Source organism: Poecile atricapillus, chromosome 2 (assembly GCF_030490865.1).
Source record: "Poecile atricapillus isolate bPoeAtr1 chromosome 2, bPoeAtr1.hap1, whole genome shotgun sequence".
NCBI lineage: Eukaryota > Metazoa > Chordata > Aves > Passeriformes > Paridae > Poecile > Poecile atricapillus.
Genome location: NC_081250.1, coordinates 102,499,781 through 102,521,429, shown reverse-complemented (window position 1 = coordinate 102,521,429; position 21,649 = coordinate 102,499,781). Strand labels below are relative to the sequence as shown.

The 21,649-nt window shown below is 39.1% G+C and overlaps 1 protein-coding gene across 8 annotated transcripts in view; it reads right to left on the bottom strand.

The window, feature by feature from the left end:
* The window catches only part of PPP4R1 (protein phosphatase 4 regulatory subunit 1), a 64,541-nt gene that overhangs the window by 31,340 nt on the left and 11,552 nt on the right, over positions 1 to 21,649 (bottom strand). For 4 of the 8 annotated variants that reach the window (XM_058832388.1, XM_058832390.1, XM_058832389.1 and 1 more), the window contains 2 exons: positions 18,631 to 18,766; positions 11,398 to 11,504 (listed from right to left, as the gene is read on the bottom strand). In XM_058832388.1, the coding sequence (XP_058688371.1) occupies positions 11,398 to 11,504; positions 18,631 to 18,766 (243 nt within the window). Of the gene's footprint in view, positions 1 to 11,397; positions 11,505 to 13,018; positions 13,062 to 18,630; positions 18,767 to 21,649 lie in introns of those variants that run through there. The other 4 variants (XM_058832391.1, XM_058832393.1, XM_058832392.1 and 1 more) reach the window with 2 other exon arrangements.

Below are 21,649 nucleotides of genomic sequence, written 5' to 3'. Positions count from 1 at the left end.
ACAAGGCCCGCCTTCTTCAGTTCTGGAAGAGGGCTTGAAGTGTGCCTGAGAAAGGAGTCCTTTTACATGTCAACTTTGACACATCAGCATGTTTTTTTCCACCTGTGTGACAACCTGCACAAAAGTGGCTGAGTTAACGAAGCCTTGCAAGCACCCTCCATTTACAGCTGCCCAGTATCCACTGAAGGCAGAGCAACTACAAATGGAAGAGTCCTTCCTTCCTGAGTACATTTTGAGACAAAGACAGACATTACCTCTGCAAACATGCTGTACACAGCCCCTCTCCCAAGAGCCATTTGTTTGAAAAGAGTGTAGATGGCAAACAGAGCAAGATGAGGAACCATGAGGCTGGGCAAGGAGGATGGGAATTTGATGGACAAGAAATGGGATCCCCAAAGCCACATCTGGAGGAACTTGTGCCCACCTTTCCCATATTTCAAAACATGCCCAGGACATGATCTAGGGGTACAAGAGACTTATGTAACAACACTTAGCCCCTAGGATCTTGTTCTCCCATGTTAGGACTCATGCCTTGTTTCTTGTGGCAGACAGAAGATGACTGGGGACAGGGAGGGAGGGAGGGCAGAGGTGAAAGCAGATGGAGAGTAAGCAAAATCAATCTGACTGAGGCTGCATGTTTGGCAGCAGTGCTTCTTAAATGGCTTCTAAATTTGCTTAGGGCAGTTCCCACCATCCCAGACACAAAACCTGCAGCTTCCATTTACGCCACTGCTACTGTTCACGAAGCCAGACAATAAACCCTATCAAAGAACTGATCTAGCTGATGCAGCTTTTGACTTCACCACAGCAGCATCATTAAACAGCAAGAACTGGCACTTAATATTGATCTCCCTGTGCAATCACGCAATTCCCTCAAGTAGCAGAACTGTCTGATGATGGAAGTAAGCAGTGGTAAAAGAAGGTGCTAGAACTGAAGGAAAGAAGCAAAATGCTGAGAAAGTCAATTCATTCCTTTGCCTAGTGTGAAGCTGTGCAAAATGTTCAAGCCAGGCTCTTCAGAGACTAACTGCACACCACTCATTTGACTGCAGTCTGAACTCTGTCTTGATGCTTTACAAATACCTCTGCAATCAAAGCCAACAAGAACTCTGTATTAAGCATATCAAGAGCAGTGTACATACTTTGGACACTAGGCACTCAAAATGGGGAGATTGTTCTCATACCTCTTTGACACCTCTACAGTTTGCCCACCCACTGATAAAGCAATGGCAACACTCCCTTTCCCCAAACTGACAAAGTCTCCTGTGAAATTGGATTAATGTATTTTTTTATGAAGGACTCCAGTAAGAGTGCAGGACGTACAGAAACCACGAGATCCTTTTCCTTCAGAACAGGGTTCATCTATTATGCAGCAGTTATGTCAGCCACCTGACAATACTAAAGACCTGCAGATGTAAAGTGAGCGCCTTTCTTCCTGAGCCACTAAGTCAGCTCTGTCTTTGTGAAGAACACAGGCAGATAAGACGATGCAATTAAAGATTTGAAACATTCATGCCCAGGAATGAATTAGAACTGTAAAGTCACCTTAGTTCTTACGTTCCCTAACTTCTAAGTACACAGCTCTGGGATCTTTGTAAGGTCGATTCAAAGCAACAAACAAGGAGTGCTGTGTAGGGAACTGGCTGTGTAACACAACACCGTAATTCGCCATCAAAAGGCATTTGTGTTGTTCTGGGGAATTACTGCTGCTATGCAAGAAACTGAACCTTAAGCTTACCAATTTAGATAAGAGTTCAGTTCTTCAAAGGCTGAAGCATATGCTCCAGTGTGTACTGAATAGAGCCTAATCTTGCAGTCTGATGCAGTTACAGTAGAGCTTTTTTTTGCACTATGTTTCCTTAAGACCCAAGCAACAACGCCAAAAAAATCCACTTAAGTCAGAGAGCTTTCTCATTCCCTTCATCTATTCCTCAGCTTTGTCTTTAGCTTGAACAGGTGGCAGCTCCAAGCAGAGATTCCAGGAGGTTTCAATATATAACAAGTGTCTGCCATTTCAGTTTAAACTTCCCTGTTGTTTAAAACCAAATTTACAGCTTGGTCACTGTGTTGGTTTTGGCTGGCATAGCATTAATTTTCTTCAGGGTAGCTGGGAGGGGGCATGTTTCTGATTTTTGCAGGAAACAGTGTTGATAATTCAGGGATGTTTCAGTTATTGCTGAGCAGCACTTATACAGAGCCAGGGTCTCTTCTGCCTTTCACCCCACTCCACCAGCAATCAGCAGGAGATGCACAGGGGGAACACAGCCAGGATAGCTGATCCCAACCGACCACAGGGACACCCCAGACCATGGAGTCATGCTGATCATATAGAGCTGAGGGGAGAAGGTGGAATGGGGGGGAAGTTCATAATGGTGGTGTTTATCATCCCAAGTCACTGTCAGGTGTGATGGAGCCCTGTTCTCCTGGGAATGGCTGAACAGCTGCCAGCCCATGGGAAGTGGTGTATGAATTCCTCTCACATTTGCAGTGAAGATTTGAGCATTACCCTGCGTTATGTTCCATGCTCATAAATTTAAGGCAGCTTAAACACTGTTTTCAGCACAAATCCAAAACATGGCCCAATATTAATTACTATGAAGAAAATTAACTACTTCTGCCAAAACCAGCACATTTATCAACACAGTGAACAGGGCACAGTGGTTACATGTTGCTTTGTAAAGCCAAAGTTCATCCAGCTGTGGAGTATGCCAGCACTCTGTTTTTTGCACTGCACAATATAGTCAAGGACCAGGATTTTACACAGTATAAACAAAATCCAGGAGCAGAATTCTACTTCATGTCAAGTTTCTATCTTAGGCAGTCTGGAAAAAACTCTGTGTACAGCTAGGTTCTACATAACATTTGCCTGAAGCAGTATTTTTCCATTTGGTAGAGGAAGTATTTTTAAATGCTGATCTTTTCAAACTATCTCTTGAAAGTACAAGTCTATCTATTCCTTAAAGTAGCAATTTACTAAAAAGAAACCCTGCAATTTGTTAAAACAAAAACTTTGAAAAGAAATATTAATATAAAAGACTAGATTTCCTTACTCATTAGCATTTTATTTCACTCTATCGTATCTTGTGTATTATCTAGATACAGAATTACACTGAATTGAGTTTTAAGAATCAAGCAAAATTAAGAGAATGACAAAAGGCAGTGAAAACGGCTTCCATTTCTTCTGTTAATGAAATAATTTTGAAAAGAAGCTTCCAGAATAAAATGACACCGTTCTACCTCTCCATTTCCAAATCACACGAAACCATTATTAAAATGCTCAAATCAGCATCTCCAGAACCTGGGCAGACTTTTTTCTGAATAAAGAAACCCTCAGTTTTAGCTATTACACAAATGACTACTCAAATCAACATCCTAAACTGACTCCAAAATCACAGAAGTAATTAACTATTTTCTCTTCATCCAAGAAATAACACATTTCCCCTAAAATCTGACACCATCTCTCATGTAAAGTGCCAGCACGTTCACTTGGCTACCCCTGGCACATACACTCAGCTTGTATATATAAATGTGTAATGTTTATTTCAACCCTGCTGAGGCTTCAGTTTACTCTCTATTCCACTTCAGCTATAAGGAAGTAAAGCATCACCATCAGCTGCATACTGGAAATTAAAAGGGGATTATTTTAGAACTGCACAGTATAATACCAACTAATTGCTTCAGAGCAGTTATTTATAAATGGAGTCATTATTCCAGAGCCACCCAACAACTAGATTTATTTCACAAAGCTTTATTCTGCAGCAACGTACAGTATTTAGAAAAAAGTCTGCAATGCTTTTATTATCCAACTATGAACATTCCAAAATGAAAGCAGCAGTGAAATTCCACTATATTTGTGAGGGGTTGTAAGGTTTTTGTGTTCTAAAGCTGTTTGTGAAGAACAACCATTGACAACATTAAAGCTTCTGTAACTGACAATTTTTATGACTGTTTTAGCACATCTGAATATTAATAATATTGCCCTTTGTTCTTATTAAGGGTTGTGAGCAACAGGGAATGGTGAAAGTGCATGGCTTTGCATTAATACTTCCATTCTATAAAAGAATAATTCACAGAACCACAGAACATCCTGAGTTCAAAGGGACCCAGAAAGACCATCAAAGCCCAGCTCCTGGCTCTGCAAAGGACCAACCCAAAGAGTCACACTCTGTGCCTGAGAGCATTGTCCAAATGCTTCTTGAACTGTCAGGCTGGTGCCGTGACCACTTCACTGGGGAGCTTGATCCAGTGCCCAGCCACTCTCTGGGTGAACAACTTTTTCTTAATATCCAACCTAAACCTCCCCTGACACAGCTTTATTTATCCTCTCCTTTCCCCAAAGATAACTTTCCATTACCCTCTTTTTTTTCCTTCTACAAACATACATATTTTCCCTGTCGGTTTCTACTATTTCCCATTTCATCTTTCCCTCTGACTTTCCTACCTCTTTCAAAGATAAAAGAAAAGCTAGACAAGTGGAAATGCACTGTAACCAGAGCCCATTCTTTTTAGCTTAGGAGTCCAGCAGAAAGGCTGATGTGTCCGAGGCATGTGCTGCTTCAGTAGTCAGGCTCTTTTCTCCTACTAACCAGAAATGGATTTCATTACTGACTGGCAGAGCAAGGAGTGAAACACAGACTAATGAGGGAGGGTAAAGTCACCCTTAGTCACTCATCAGATGCATGGAGAGACAAAAGAGGTTTACATCAAGCACAGGAAAAAATTCTTAGTGTGGCATGAGGTGGGAGATGAGATATGGAAAATCCTGAAACATGAGGATGGGAAGAAAATACAGCTGGAGATACTGGCAGCTGGGAAAGGCAAGTATTAGTATTCCCATTAATACTGCATACATATGAACATTTTTGTTAAATTAAATGCTGCAATATGTGCTGTTTGACAGGTAATGTTGGCATGTCTCAAAATACCAACAGCAATAATTGAACCTACATTAATAAAACCATTTAAGCACGCTATTAAGTAATTAGGGTTGTGAGGCCATTTACATTAAGCCTGATTATAGAGCTTCAAAACTTAATGACCAATTAGCCTAATAATTGTTTTCAAAATCAGATTGTTTTGGAAACGGCATTTACAACTTACTCCTTGCAGTAAAGAGATTTCTTCATTCAGAAGAAAAACATCCTAGTTGGCTATACTCAAATAAGTACCAGCCCTTCAGGACGTTTGTTTTCCCCCCATCATTTGTTGAAAAAGATATCTATGTGTATGTATTTAACAGTAAGCCAAAGTACACATGGATTTTAGAAATGAAGATACAGACCCTTAAAGAAACTTCAGAAAATAAGATTTAAAGCTTCTGGAGCCTCTTGCACTCTAAGCAAAATGCCAATATTGTACTAATTCTGGCTGGGGCTAACTTTTAAAGCCAGTTAATGCACTTCAGCACACAATGATGAAATCTTGTATCATCTAAGCCACTCACAAGCTGGTACCAAAAAAGAAAAAGTATGAATTATACTAATTTACTTAACTGAAAAACTCAGACACAAGGCCCTTGTTCAAGCTCCCACAAGCCTGTGGCTAGTCTACATTTGAGAATGGAGAACACCCAGCTGTCTTAATACAAAGATAAACATTTTTAATCTAACATGGGTTTATGCGAGATAACTTAACATTTGCCAAGCACTGGGCTTATATGCCAAACTACTTCTTGGCTTGTGTAGATTCAAAGACACCATTAAAACATCTAAGTAGAAAGTCATACCTAACATCCTTAAAGAAACAGAAATTACAAAGTGATTGAACAGCAGATTCAAAAGCAGTACAATGTATCTTTCTCAACTGTCACTACCGTAGGAAACTCAGTAACAAAGAAAGCAGGGAAGTCCAGTTTAGGACTGAAAAATACCCAAATTCCACAGCAGATTAAACAGCAACACCCCAATTACAGCAGTGAAGACAAACACTGAAGTCTTCCAAACAACTCAGGTTTGGGAAATAACTTTCCTAAGCAAGTAAGGACCTTGGGGGCAGAAGATTATTCCCTAATGCCACTGATGGGCTTCCTCCATGGAACAGCTATTCTGTGCTGCCACATACATACAACAGCAGCACATGACACCAGGGCAGAGCAAATCTTGTCTTCTGCCAGCACTGGGAGCAGCTCATTTCCAGTACCACCTGAAGTGGGTATCTTTTTCCCTGCAGAAACACAACAGTGGTTTTAAGGCTACAAGTGTAAACTGGAATTAATTCATTAAAAGGAGTCCAAATTACCCTGTCAGGAGAAGGCACACTTTATATCATTTGTATGTGCAGACACAATGGTAATCAAAACTCTTTCACAAAATACAATTCACTACAACTCTACTCAAAGGGTCCAAATGAGTTTCCTTCAAAAGCTATTTCTTCCAGAATGTTTTTTTTTAATAAAAAGCTTTTATAAAACCAGTTTTAGAGCTGATACTTAAAAATTTGTTGAGACTTCTTTGCTATGATACCTCAAAAAACGTGTCTTGGCTAGCCAGTTGGTATCTCAAGATATGTAACAATCATAGCAAACCATACTCTCATAATTGTCTTCCGTCATCATATACAATCATATATTTGGAACCAGATATTTTTCTAGTAAAGATTATTTTTTGTTCCACATTAATACACTATTCAGTGCAACCAAGATGACATTTAGATTGTTAAAGTTTTATCACAGGAGATGAAGAATGAAAATGACTAGAAATTCTCCTGCTTTTAAACACAGAAATGGCTGTCTCAGCATAGCCCCAGCTTATTAAAAAGTATTAAAAACAACCAAAACAAACCTGAAAAAAGCTTAAAAAAAAACCCTAAAAACCAACCCAAACCAACAAACCACAAACCCAAACAATTTTTACAAAACCCTGAGACTGTTTCTTTTTCAAGCAAAGACCATGTCTGAAAAACAGACAACCCATGGATCAACTCAACAAGACTTCTGAAATTGCAAGGTATTAACAGGACAGAGGACTCCCTTGGCAATTTTAGGATAGCTGGTATTTCTAGTTCACTGCTGTACCTCTATTTTAGAAAGCATCAGCAGCCCAGAAAGAGAACAGATACTGTGTATCCTGGGTATATTCTTCAATTCCAACCTGATTATACCAACAATTGAAAAGAAAAAGTACTTCGCTTTCTATAACTTCATTTGACAAGAGAAGACAAAGAGCTCCAAATGTTAAAAGAACTGGTGCAAGAATGACAAGCATCAGCAACTCAAAATACTTAATCATAGTTTAGTTTGACTTCCAAGTTTGTTTTTATTTTTATTTATTTAAACATTTAAATATGAAGGTTTGACTCCAGGATGGCTCTAACCATACAAATGTCTTGCTCTAACCAGGGAAGTTAAAACACACAGGCACTTTTACAATGTTTTCTTATTCCACATTCAGGAACTTTTATGTTTTATGCTTAAATTGGGGAAAAAAATACTGTAAATGGAAAGAAGAAAGACAAAAATTAACAAGTCTAATAGTTACTACCTTAAACATACACACACAAAAACCAAAACCCCTGCAACAAAACCAAAAAGCCAAGACAAAAAAAAATAAACAAAACCTATTGTGCTACAGTTTGAATAATAGTCAAGCTCATATATTAAGAAGATACAAAGCAGATTTAGTTCCCTAATGAATTTTCACATGGTTTAGAACACAAGGATATTCTAATAACCTGTCTTACCGAAACCAGCCAAGTCCAATACTGCAACTGCTTGAGGCACAAGACTCACAGTTAAGTTTGCAGAAATTTAATTTGTGGGGCAGCTGCAGAATCCAGCGCTACTAGTTTGGCAGATCTGAGACAACTTTACAGTGCAGGAAAAGCCTGAACTGCTGCTTTTACTGACGCTGAGAAAATATCAGCCCTGACTAAAAATGTACCCCACCCTTGTTAAAGGCAACAAATTGATCTGAGCTCAATTCTTGGCTTCCACTACATTTCTGCCTAAATAAACTTCAATTTGACACAGTTAGTTGGTCACCAATGAAAAGCCTAAGGCTACAAGTTGCTGCAAGAGGCCACTTTCCCTTGGACACATCTGTCCTATTTTCTAAACTGAAGTGGAGCTTCAGAAAGTTTCTGATGCTCAAAACTATTCACAGGGCCACACAAACAGGCAACTGTATATGCAGATTTCGGCAGCAGAGCTTTGCTAGGAAAGCACTCTATAAACAGTAGCATGCTACTGTTCTCAATTAAAGACATATTTTATTGTAAGTGAATAGTGACTTTCTTTCCCTTTTAAAGAATCATTGGAGAGGTACTCAGTACCATTATGTAATGCTTACAACAGGCTACCTTTCCTGGCTAAACAAGGACAGTCCCTAAGAAAAATAAAACCACGCATTTTAAATTAAGACAGTAATAACAGAATAACAGAAATCAGCAGAATATATTTTTGAAAAGCATTATCTTCTGCAGTTCCAGAAGAAGGGAGAAAAACTTGCAGACATCAAACAGAAGAAACATTTTCTTCTCATTCAAGATTTACTACGAATTTTTCCCCATAGCACTCCAACAATAACAAAAGAATGACCAGATCTTTTCTGATGTTTTGCTGATAGACTTTGTTCCTTCTGGTGTGTCAAATATATCAGCTAAGCTGAAATCAAGCCCTTAATTCTTTCAAGAGCATCTTTAAGCCACAATTTTGTCACAGCTCTGTCCACACCATTTTTCCCTTCATCCACTCCCCCACCACTTTTTAAGCACTCCTTTTCTTTCACATTTGTTTTTCATTTTTCTCTTGCTCTTGCCATTTATTCAAAACACTTAGCAGTCCCAATATATTGATTATAGAGACAGACACACTGGATCTACAGAGCCCTCCTACTCTTAGCAAAGAAGGTGGTGCTCTTTAGGGCAAGCTCACTATACTGAACGTCAAGAGCAGACTTCTGGCATCTTCAGGGATCTGCTTGGTGGAGTACCATGGGATAAAGCCCTGCAGGGAACAGTTCCCAAGAAAGTTAGTTAATATTCAAGGATCACATCCTCCAAGTGCAGGAGCAATGCATCCCAACAAAGAAGTAGTCAAGCAAAAACACTGGGAGGCCTGTATGGATGCACAAGGAGGTCCTGGACAAACTCAAGCGAAAAAAGGAAGCCTGCAGAGGGTGCAAGCAAGGACTAGTAAACTAGGAGGAATACAGAAAAATTGTCCGAGCTGCCAGGAATTGGCCAGGAAAGCTAAAGCCCCCAAAAAATTAAAACTGGTCAGGGATGTCAAAGGCAACAAAGGCAAAGAAAAGGTTCTATAGGTACACCAGTGATAAAAGAAGACTAGGGAAAATATAACTTCTCTCTAGAAGATTCAAAAGTGGGAGACCTGGTTACGCTAAACATGGATAAGGCTGAGGTACTCGATGTTTCTCCCTCAGTCTCCAGCTGCAAATTCTCCACCCGAGACCCAGAAGGTGAAGATCCGGAGAATGATGAACTGCCCACAGAAGAAGATCAGGGTCAAGATCATCTAAAGAATCTGAAAGTCCACAGGACGTGATGCAGCGCATCTGCAGGTCCTGAGGGAACTGGCAGAAAAAATGGCTAAGCCACTATCCATCACATTTGAGAATTGTGGCAGTCCAGTGAAGTTCCCACCAAACTTAAAAGGGAGAACAAATCCCTCATTTTCAAAAAGAGAAAAAAAAAAGAAACAGGGAACTGAAGGCCAGTGTCACCTTGACGCCTTAGCAAGATCATGGTGCAGATCCTCCTGGAAACTGAGAAGGCACATGGAAACTAAGCAGGTGATGTGTAAGAGCTAAAACAACTTCACTAAGGTCAATTTCTTGGCTTTCTACAATGGGGTTAAAGTGTTGGTGGATAAGGCAAGAGCAACTGACATCATGTACCTGGACTTATGCAAAACACCTGACACTATCTTGTTACATCCATGTTTTCAAATCAGAGACACATGGATTTGACTGATGGCAGCTCAGTGGATAAACAGCTGGCTGGATAATGCACTCAAAACAGTTGTGGTCAACAGCTTGATATCCAAGGGGAGACTAGTGACAACCAGAGCTCCTTGCGGGTCAATATTGGGACCAGCATTGTTCAACACCTTGGTTGGTGACATGGAAAGCACCCTCAGCACTACACCAAGCTTTGTGGTGGGACTGACGTGCTGGAGGGAAGGGACGGCACCCACAGGGACATGTGCCTGAGAAGTAGGCACATGTGAACCTCATGAAGTTCAACAAGGCCTAGAACAAGGTCGTGCACATGGGTTTGGACAGACCTTGATACCAGTACAGGGTTAGTAGAGAATGGATTGAGACAAACCCTGAGGAGAAAGATTCGGAGGTGCTGGTTGATGAGAAGCTCAACATGACCCAGCAATGCGCACCTGCAGCCCAGAAAGCCAAACACATCCTGAACTACATCAAAAGCAGCGTGGCCAGCAGGGTGAGGGAGGGGATTCTGCTTCTCTGCTCTGGTGAGACCCCACATGGAGTGCTGCATCCAGCTCTGGGGACCCCAAGACAAGAAGGACGGAGACCTGGAGCAGCAAGTTAAGAGGAGGGTCATGAAACTGATCAGAGAGATAGAGAATCTCTCTTACAAGGGAAGGCTGATAGAGATGGGGCTGCTCAGCCTGGAGAAGGCTCTGGGAAGACTTCACTGCAGCCCTCCAGTACCTAAGGAGGCCTGAGAGCTGGAGAGGGACTTTTTACAAGGCCATATAGTGACTTGGCAAGGGGTAATGGCTTCAAACTGAAAGAAGGCAGATTTAGATTAGATTCAAAACAGAAATTCTTCAGTATGAGAATGGTGAGGCACTGGAACAGGTTACCCAGAAATTGTGGAGGCCTCATCACTCAAAGTGTTCAAGATCAGGCTGGATGGGGCTTTGAACAGTCTGTTTTTGTGGAAGGTGTCCCTGTTCATGGCAGGTCCTTTCCAACCTAAACCATTCTCTGATTTCATATTTATCAATTCTTGCTGCTTCTCTTACCTACCTTCATACCTGGTTGCCCAAAAAGGTCTAAAGGAACAACTTCAGCATTTAAATTCTATCAGAACTTATGGGAGTTTTGCACAGATGGTTTCCAACTTTATTTCGAAGTCAAGAAACTAATCTTGATCTACAAATCTAAAATAATCATGTAGATCTCTTGAGTAGCAAAAGTACATAATAGAAGTTACTAAAAAATGTACTGCTGGAAAGCTGCAGTCCTACATTTTGAAGAGGTGTAAATCTGTTGATGAAAATAGTCAGGAAAAAAGTCATCTTTGGGGGTTGATTAAGAAAAATTAAATTTTACACTATTTTATTGAGTTTGCAGAAGCCTAGTTTGAATACTGGAGAAAGAACATACTGCTCCTGTGCTAAACACAGCTTCAGCACCTCTGACTTTCCCACATCAACCCAGTAAAATGTTTAGTGCTACCTACCTGAATCATCAGCTAATCTGCTGATTCTCTCCAACACAGCAATACAATCTCTCTCATCATCACTGACTTCCTTCAAAGTGTCCAGCAAACTTCGAGCCACCATTTGCCTAGTTTACAAGAGAGATGAAAAATCAGCATTATTTGTGTCTGGAAATACAGATAAATCAAAAAGTTGTGCAATCATACAAGTTTCTTACATCAAATAGAATTTTATATATATTCACTTTAAAGTCAGTATATTTAGTTAGCCCTGCTTTGGGAATTCTTATTTCTGATACCTGCATAATCTTAAAGAACCGTATGCTTTAAATGTAACATTAAAAGTATCCCTTTCATTTACAAGGATAAGAAAAACCAGCCACCAAGACCAGAAACAGTAATCATCTGCTAAGTGGACAAACAGGAGCTGAATGTTAGGAAGTCAGAATTGGCCTTCCATCCTCATCTCTGGAGTCCCTAACTTGTTCCATACAAAGTAACACTAGTATCGTTAAAATGTTTTTAAACAGAATTCTGAATATATTTCACAAAAGCATGAATACTCAAGCTAAATATTTTCATACCAATGGTGACATTTAAAAGTCAAACTTCATGTGAATGCTCTAAGTATATACTGTGAGTGGCGGGTACATATTGTATGTGAAAATAACACTACTCAACCCATGTGTACCTGAGACGTACATTAAGCAAAGCAGAAAAACATGAAGAAAATATTAAATAAGTCATAATCAACTCAGTTACTACTTCAAATGCAGAAGAAATTATTCTATGGATTAATTTATGACTGAAGAGACATAGTCAGATTTGGTATTTTGTCCGCCGAGGTTCTGTTGCAGCCTATGCTACAAAGTCATACCCATCAGGTACCTAGATAGCCCTAAATGCAGCTGGGAATGAGTGGCAATCAACCCTTCTCCTCAAAACCAGCTTGCAATTTCATAATTCTTTTCTCACCCTATTGGGTAACGTGGGTTACATGTCAGTTCAGAGAGCTAGCAGAATTACCCCTGGATAACAGAAAGGGAACGGGCCAAGGAACAGCATCCAAGACACTGGTAGATCTGGTAATGCCCTGAAGCAACTCAACAAAATGCTGAAGTTGTCGGGTGCCAGGTATTTCCAAAACTGAAGGACAGAAACACTCCAAGGATGGCTACATCCTTGGATGTAGCCTAGGTAGAAGCACTGTTGTAGACAAAAGCAGAGGCATACCTAAACTTTATGAAGTTCACAGTGAACATGAGCAGTGGTAAGCAACTGGTAAGAAAACAGATGGTTACATTTCTAGTGCACAAGGGAAGCTCAACAACTTCACAATTCCATGCAATTGGAGAACGACAGGAGGTTTCCATGAATTCCCAAAGCTAAGCACACATTTTCTCCCACTGAAAATCAGTAATTTAAATATTTCACATTGGCCACTTGCAGGACTATTTTAAACTGAACTGTTTTGACATAGAGATGTATAAAATCTAAAAAAACGAACCGAAGAAACCATTTGTTTGCCTTTTTCAAATTTCCTCTCCCTAACTCTTTCAACTCGACAGAAGTACATCTCTGTACTTGAGAATTCAGCCATCAGAACCCTAACAGAGCGAAACAGACTGCATGACACACTAACCTAGAAGCAGAGTTGACTTGGTCTTTTAAAGGGCTGGACACCTCTGAAAAGAGAAGAGGAACAGATAAAGCAATTTCATAAACCAGCCTGTGTGGACATGTGTCTCCTAGATATTAAATGTAGTCTTGGAAAGTCAACTAACCCACTGAGTCTCATCAAGTAAGGAACCACAGTAAACAGAACTATAACCCATCCAACAAACAGCTCAATATCCCTTCTGACTCCAGGGGACTATGGAATTGCTCTCTACTATGCTGGGAGTTTTGAGAAGACTCTAATCTCCTCATAGAGTGGGACCGGAGTGGCTGAATCTCTGTGTCTTCACTAGCTCCTGTGGGTTGGACATGTGGCTATGCAGAGGGCCACAAACCTGCTCAAGAGGAGGAGAACACAGAAATCCTGACCTGAAGTAGACTTGACCTATCTATTAAACCCATTAAACTTATTCCATACACTAAATGTAGGATGGCCCCCACCTTCATCCAGATGGTATTTCCCTCTTTGGCTTGTAAAGGAACTAATGGATCTACTTTTACAATAAACAGATTCTGGTAAAAAGCAAAACAACGAAGGGTACCTGGGTAAGCTAAATTCACTTTAGCAAACCTAAGTGGGTAGGTAGCCAGTAATCACAGAGTAAACACAAAACTCAGTTTGACCATCCATCCATCCATCCATCCATCCATCCATCCATCCATCCATCCATCCATCCATCCAATGATGGCCACTCATGTTCTCCAAACATTATAGGCTGTGCTCTAGCTCTGCAAGGTGTGCTTGATCTATGACTGCCACCTAAGCAGCAGCGCATCTATTTATCCATTAAACAGTTTACACACTAAAGAAAGGCCAGAGGTCAAAGGCTACAATGTAGCATGCGGTACAAGCACTTCCAATATTATGTGCAGAAGTGGAGGCTATTTAGCAAAATTCAAAATTTCACGAGCCTGTCAAACATTAGGAAAAACTGGTAAGGTATCTTGTAGGTACATTTAACTGCAATTAGCAGCTGGACAAAATGGGAATAGATTACAAACACCCTGCCTTTATGCCACATGCAGGGGACAGGTATTTTGAAGACTGTACACACAGACATAATACAGGATGTCAGAATATACTCTGAGAAGAACCAAAAGTAATATTGCTTTGCTTAGTCAAACTCCTTTGAACCTCATTTGCCCTTTAATAATTTTTCACTTTAGAATTTAAATTACTTCATCTGCACAAGGAGTGCATATAGCTAATAAGCATATATTTAAAAAAGTGAAACAAAACCAGAGAAAAATGAAAGGAAAAATATACTTTTTTTCTTTGCCCATTTTTTCAGAACTTGTAAATCAAATTTCACAGAACCACGGAATATGCTGAGTTGGAAGGGATCCATAAGGATCATTGAGTCCAACTCCCAGTCCTAGACAAGACATCCCAAAGAGTCACAGCACATGCCTGAGAGCACTAATGACATTTTGTGTTTAAATTAATACTGGCAATAGTAAATGAGCCTGGCAGTGTTTTCCCCAAACAAGCTCAGAGAATACTCAGAATAAACTCCCAATTTTAAAATCAACAACTTTGTACCCTTAAGAAGACAGGCTAAACATGAAGAGGTACATTCAAGCACTGTTGAAGTAATTACAACATTTCTTTAGTGCTTTGGGAAAGTTCTGTCCTTTGTTAGTTCAGCTTAAATAATTTTAACACACATTTAAAAGTTAAATTTTTCAAGCTATATTGTTATATTTAAGTAATTTGTTTGGTATACACAGACCTGCAAATTGATGTTCAAAAAAAAAAAGTTTTGAGGTTTGTTTCATTTTTTTACTACATTTTAATTTTTGACATACAGTAGGATCAGAAACACTGAGACAGTAACAGCGTAAAGCTAGAGATCAGAAGAAATAACCTAATTTATACTAAAATGATGAGAAATGTCCCTGTCGGAACAAAGCCAGTATAGTTTCACCTGCATGTCTTCAGCATGAGTTTAGCATTTCCTTACTGTCAGTACACAAATACCCAAGAAACTACACTGGGCTAGGCTGCAGGGACAGAAGGGAAGAGAAAAACAACTGCAGCTGTGGACAATCAAACTGTCAATTAAATTTAATCTGATCATACCTAAGTAAAAATAAGGCAAGGCAGTCTCGACATCCGACAAAACTGTCTTAGAGAGGTTTTTCATATACATTACAGCAGGGATCTTGTAATTACAGCATTCCTCTGTTTCAGTGAGGTTATTTCATGCATTCAAGTCCCAAATTTGAAATACACAGTTAAATGAAGTTCCTGTGAAAGTGTGACTTATAAGCTGTGAGTACACACATATGCTTAATCCCTCTTTGAGATCCAGCATATCCTCACTTAATGCTGTTCTATGAGTATTTTAAATTTGACTGTTGCCAAAAAACTTTTTTCAAAAGGTATCAGGTATTCTCCCAAGGGAAAAGCAAAGACATACTTCAGAGAAGTCTGGCAAGAGGACAGCTTCAAATTATTTACATTGATATGCAGATCTAGTCTTGATAACCAAGACTGACCATACTTGTGAATTAGCCTCCTGCCAAGATGTACTTTGGTCTGAAGAGAAAAAGCAGCAATAATTTCTCATAGGCTTATGAAAATGAAGGTTCAGCGTTCAGAAACTGCCTCACTATTCAAATAGATTTATTGGTGAGTGCTCTACACTTCTGAGCCTTCTTAATGAGGAATGGGAGCAAGTTCATGGCAATAGAAAAATACACAAGGGATTTTAACACAAATAAAGGAGACAAAAACTATGCTCCAAACTGCACCAGCAACTAGCAACTGGCTTTTAAAGCAAGTAGTAAAAGGGAATCATCGTCCTTGTTCATATGCACACACACCAGTGCTACCAGACACAAGACCACCCTGTGTTTTAGGGTGATGGCTTTGGCCTTCTGCTCCACGTCTACCCTTGCTGCAATGTGATGTTGGATTATTAAGGCATATGCCAGAGATGCTTCTCAAATCTGGTCTGGAGGCTTCTTCTTCAATAATCACACCACAGCCAGACTCCCACACTTGCCTTATTTTACAGACACAAGAGGGGTCATTAATTGTAATATTTGTCAGGTTCCTCTCCATTCTCACAGACTAAAGCAACATCTGTGGTGCTTATGAGCAACACCTAAACCAGTAAAAATGTAAACCACAACATACCAGAAGTTGTCACAAATCAACTCTTTCTGCCACTTGGGAAGCCATTAAAGGATTCCCTACCCCTCTCTCTCTTTTTCTGTTAATCCTATCAAAAATCTTACATATTTAAACAAAGAAGACATTCCTATTTACAAGCCCCATCTCCTGAAATTTTTTAGGACACAGACACTGATCCATTCCCATCTCAGCAAGTGGCTGAGAAACCATGAGTGCTCAAGGAATCCACTTAAAGGAGACTAGATTTCTGCAGCAGTTGTTAAAAATCCCTTCACTTTAATCATTCAGTACAATCACAGACTGCAAATATGCTGCACAGGTAGATGATTAATGAGACAGAAAAGGATAATAAAACCAAATGCAAAGAGAAATAATACCTAAAATGAAATGTAAAGATTAAAAACTGCCATATTAAAGGCAAATTCATCCAATTAAAGGGGGAAAAAATCCTTCTTACCCTAATTTACCCAGATACAGTGATTATGTTTCAAGAGTTTGGAATGTGTAATATGAAGCTTCCAGAGAAATGCAGGTTCCAGGTCACAGAAACAACCAAAACATTATTAACTCAATTATAGTATTTTAAAACTTTTAAACTACTCATTAGTAATTGGATGTGCTGATACCATACTAAGACATAAGAATAAACAAATGTAATTTAATTTATCATTTTCCTATTAAATGCTCCAGTTCCTCTGCTTAGCAGAAATCCCTCCTATTATTCTGAGACTGACTAATGCTGAATCATCATAAAATGACTGCAGTTGTCACTATCATTTATTGTGATCTAAGTGCTACTCACAGTTATACCACTAATAATTATCATTTGCTACTTCCTGTATTTTCTTATGCTGCATAACACAATAGGCCTACAAAGGGAGCTAGGATTAAAAAAACATGTTTGTACCAGCAAAAAGAACCCAAACAAGCAAACACAGGAAAAAAAATCAGGAAAAACTACAGCTACTCTGATCACCTTGCCCTGCAGGAAAGCACAGGATGCATAAATCTGGACAGAGCAATTACAGAGATTCCAAGTTTATGCATGCCCCATATCTAATGCAATCCATACTGAGAAATCAGACAGATTTTGCTTAGATGGGCAACTAAAATATTAGGACCAGCATTCTTGGTTAAAATTCAACATACACAACTTGAGTTTCTGAGTTTGTTCTCCTCCCTACTATCTTTTATCACATAATTATCACCTGGAGCCCTGAAAGCTCCTCTTCCCTCCCTCACCATGAAAAGTCAAAACTTGAAAAAACTCCCTTCTGGCAGTACAAGTGACAATTTCATCTTAAATTGTAAAATACAGCAAACTTTGGATTTGAGGAAAAAACAAAATTTGAAAATGAGGCATTCATTCAGAACTCATCTGTGCATACAGGTTTATGCAGGTTATAACAAGAGAAACCATTCTGCAATTTTTAGCTTCGATTCAATGGTATGTTCACACACGTAGTGTGGAATTTTAAGTACAGTTCACGTGACTAAAGCTAAGAACAGAGCTAAATACTTTCCAATCCCAGGCCCTGAACAACAAAACAGAGGCTATCCTATTCAGTGATTGATCATAGACTTTGGTTCTACATATTACTGTATCAAGAATTCAACATTAAAGCAAATACACCTCATTAAAAGCTTACATGAAGCCCAAACTAAACCATGTTCAAATAAAATACCAGAAAATCTCAATGTTACCATATTTTATACATTTCTGTTGTCCTCTTACTGTTTACAGGTCCAACTAAAATAAACCATGGGTTTGAATTTGTCCATTCAAGTGCAGAGCATCTGAGTGCAAGGGGGTGGGGTAGGATGTGTGTCTGTCTGAAGTATGCTACAATACATGTGCTTTTAAATGAAACAACCATTTCAGACACATTACAGAAATAAAAAGGGGAAAATGCAGAACACAGTACTAAATGGGCAAGTTCACTTACAATAACTAGAAGCAGCAATATTGAAATTATAAACTACAGAGGAGACTGATTCTGAAATAGTTCTTGGTTTTCTCTTGGCAAACTCTTTGTTGTTCATTATGCTCTCCTGACCTTTCATAAAGTATTTTCTGAAGCTCACTGTCACACAGAGTTATGGATGGAGTTACTATCACCTTGCAGTCCTGTGCCAACAGGAATGTTAGCATCTGCAAAAAAAACTAAACAACGTGCTCCAATTAATGGAGAAGTTCAAGTCCTTTATTACAAGTTGCTTAAAAGGTGAACTAATGTTTTTCTGTTATCATTAATATTTTGCTCTAAGTAGGAGGCGCATGAGCAAACACAAGGAAGGGTGGACACTGAAGAGATTCCTAGAGGTGCTGGGTTTTTTGAAATTATTTGTATTCCATGCAAATTAACTTCAGTCAGATTTGAATCACATGAATAGTCTGCATAGCATTAGTCAGACAGGACATTTAAAAAGCGTACCTGTTAAATATGTTCTCACTTGCAGCGTACTTGTCCAATCTTCCCAAAGGCGTCAACATTTCATCTTGTGAGACAAAGTCCAGGGCTGAAGGTATAATAATCACATCAGACTCTGAGCTGTAGTCATCCACACCAACTATCAGAGACATCAGAAATATTCCTTATAATCACAGTAGTTTGACACTAAAATGATTGATGTCTGTTGTTGGTCTGAAATACAGAAGTCTACGCAAGGTCCCATTGACAACATATTAAGTAACTGCATCACACTGTTCCCACCAGCTTCCCCAGCCCCTCATAAAGTCTTCTCCACACAAATGTGACTGATGATGTATAAATGGATTTTGAGTCATTTTATCTAAGTTCCCAAGTAAGATTCATCACTAATCTTCCTGAGTATTTTTATACCTTATATTTTTCTCAAGCAAATGACCTCTATCTAATTGTAAAGTCAGCTTTTTGAAGACACATACTCATAGCTGCAGGTAGCCCAGAGTTTATACAACATGATCTAACAGACCAAAAAGACTTTGTTCTAAACCAGAAAAATCTAAATTAAGCATGTCAAAATCAGAGTGTGTTGCTAGATCTGACTACCAAATAAAATGGCCACGATTTACCTACTGCATAACTATTAACCAGCAAATCATCAGGGAACTTCATATACAGACCCCTTTATCAACACAGAACCAAAGACATGGAAAGACGTCCAGTCCTGCTCTAAAGAGCTGCTTAAGAATTAGGATTTGAATTACCCCCGTTTCAGTTTCCATATGCCCTCAAAACTGCTCTGAAACTCAGTCCTATAGCAAACACACACTTCTGGCTGTAAATGAGATCCCCTGTTGGAAAGGTCATCTCCATTAGTCCTGAAAACACAACACTACAGTACGCTACCCCTATTCTTCAGTCTAGCCAAATCCTCTGAAATGCCTTTTCAAAACTTGCAAATAGAGATCAGAAGACGGATCTACAAGTCCAATAACGATTTTTTAAATGAACTCTACAAAAGGAAAATATTATTGTCCTCTTACTCTCCATACAATTATGCTGTGCTATATAAATTGCTTACCAAATAGTGTGTCATTATTTTCAACATTCAGAATACATAAAGATACCATTGCCTGAATATCTTCCTTACTGTACTGCAAATGTAAAAAGACAAACACTGAGCTCTCAGAGTTTTATTTTTAGATATAAACTAAGTTAATGGCACCCTTTTAACAACAAAGTAATGATCCCATTTTCTATATAGAGAATCCATGGACATCATCTGATCCCATCCTTGCACAAGGGACCAGATTTTGCAGTCGTTGACAGAACACGAAATTCTTGCCAGAAATCAAATGAAAAAGTGATGGGGAAAGAGCAAGTGTGTAAGAAAAATTTAAGACATGGGAGAAAGGAAAAAAGTGTACTAGGAGCCAAAGGAAATGGAAGTGCAATCTGAGAAGAGGAATTAGTAGTGTTAGATATGTCTAAGGTAGAGAATAGAATAATAAACTGCAGGGGCAGGAAGGGAAGGCTGAAAAGAATGATCAGCTGCAAAAAGCTATTGCAACACAAAGGGAAAGTGTTTAGCAACTCCAGGTTTACATAACTGTTTGAACTTGTGTTTGGTTTGGGTTTGTGGGTTTCTTTGGGTTTAACTTTTGTTGTTTAGTTTGGGCTCTTTGCAAGAATCAGTTTTATTTTCAAAGGAAGTGGGAGGCGAGTAAAAATGAACTCATAATGCAAGCTAGGACTTTATGCCAGGTTAAGTTAACAAGGAACAGGCTACATCCTTTCACAGGCTCGTAGGCCTTTAGTTCAACCCATCAATCCAACTGAGACCAGGGATTTTTCTGTGGTTTTAGTTCTGTTCTCATTTAGACTATTTCAGTTGAAAGTATCTTCAGCTATCATCCAGTCCAACTGCCCAACCACCTCAGGGCTGAACAGAAGTTAAATCGCTTCCCATTCTCAGGAATCTACAAAACGTGATGAAATCACCCCTCAGCCTCCTTCTCTCCAACTAAACAGTGAAATTAGATCTATGACAGGGTTCTATTTTTCTATTTCAGTGTCTGTTGATCATACTGTAAATTTTAAAACATAAATTGACGAAATGATGTCAAAATACCAACACAAAAATAACTATACTGCTGACAATAATTATTTAGCTATCAAACTCAAGAATACAAAAAAATAAAATGCTGACCATTACATGCACCACCAATTTTACTCACTCCATTTCTCTCTTCTCAACCTCAGCTTTGTTCTATGTTCCTCCTTGTACCCTCTACATTTACTTTTCTACAATTTTTGCCTCATGAAACCAGTTAAGTCAAGCCAACTGCTAAATCCACTCATATCAGACGTAAATACCAATGACAAAAATATGAGCATCTGCTCACAATTTATCTGTTTGATGTCTCCTACTAGTTCAAACATTGAGTTGTGTGGACTTGGCTCTGCTGAGTTTATGAATTGTAAAATTAGGCCTAGCACTACATTGAGCTTGATGTGTCTCTGCTACCAAGCAACAATTACTATTTAACTAATTCCAGCATCTCAGCTCATAGTCACAGAAGAGATCATTCAAATGACAGCATCTTGATTAACACAACTGTAATACAGGGAAGAAAAGGGTGGTAAAAATAAACCAGTCAGCACATGAACAGTTTATAGTTCTAGTAAAGTGCTGTTACAGTTACGTTACATATTCATTTTCACTTCCATGACACCTATCCAAGTCAAAATAGACAGTCCATTCTAAAAAAGAACTCCCATTCCAACAAAGCCCCTCAATTGGATGCTTGTCTTCCACTTGCCACAAACACAAATCACCAACATCTAACCACTTCTCATCTAAAATGCATAAAGGACATACTTTGCATTATTCAATAAACCAAGTCACTCTGCTATTCCCTCCACATTATACCAAAAAGGCTGTTAACTGAGTATTGCCTCTTCAGCCCTACTCTGCTTTCTACCCAACTTTGAGCACTGATTAAGTACCACAGGACCTTCTGTAAAT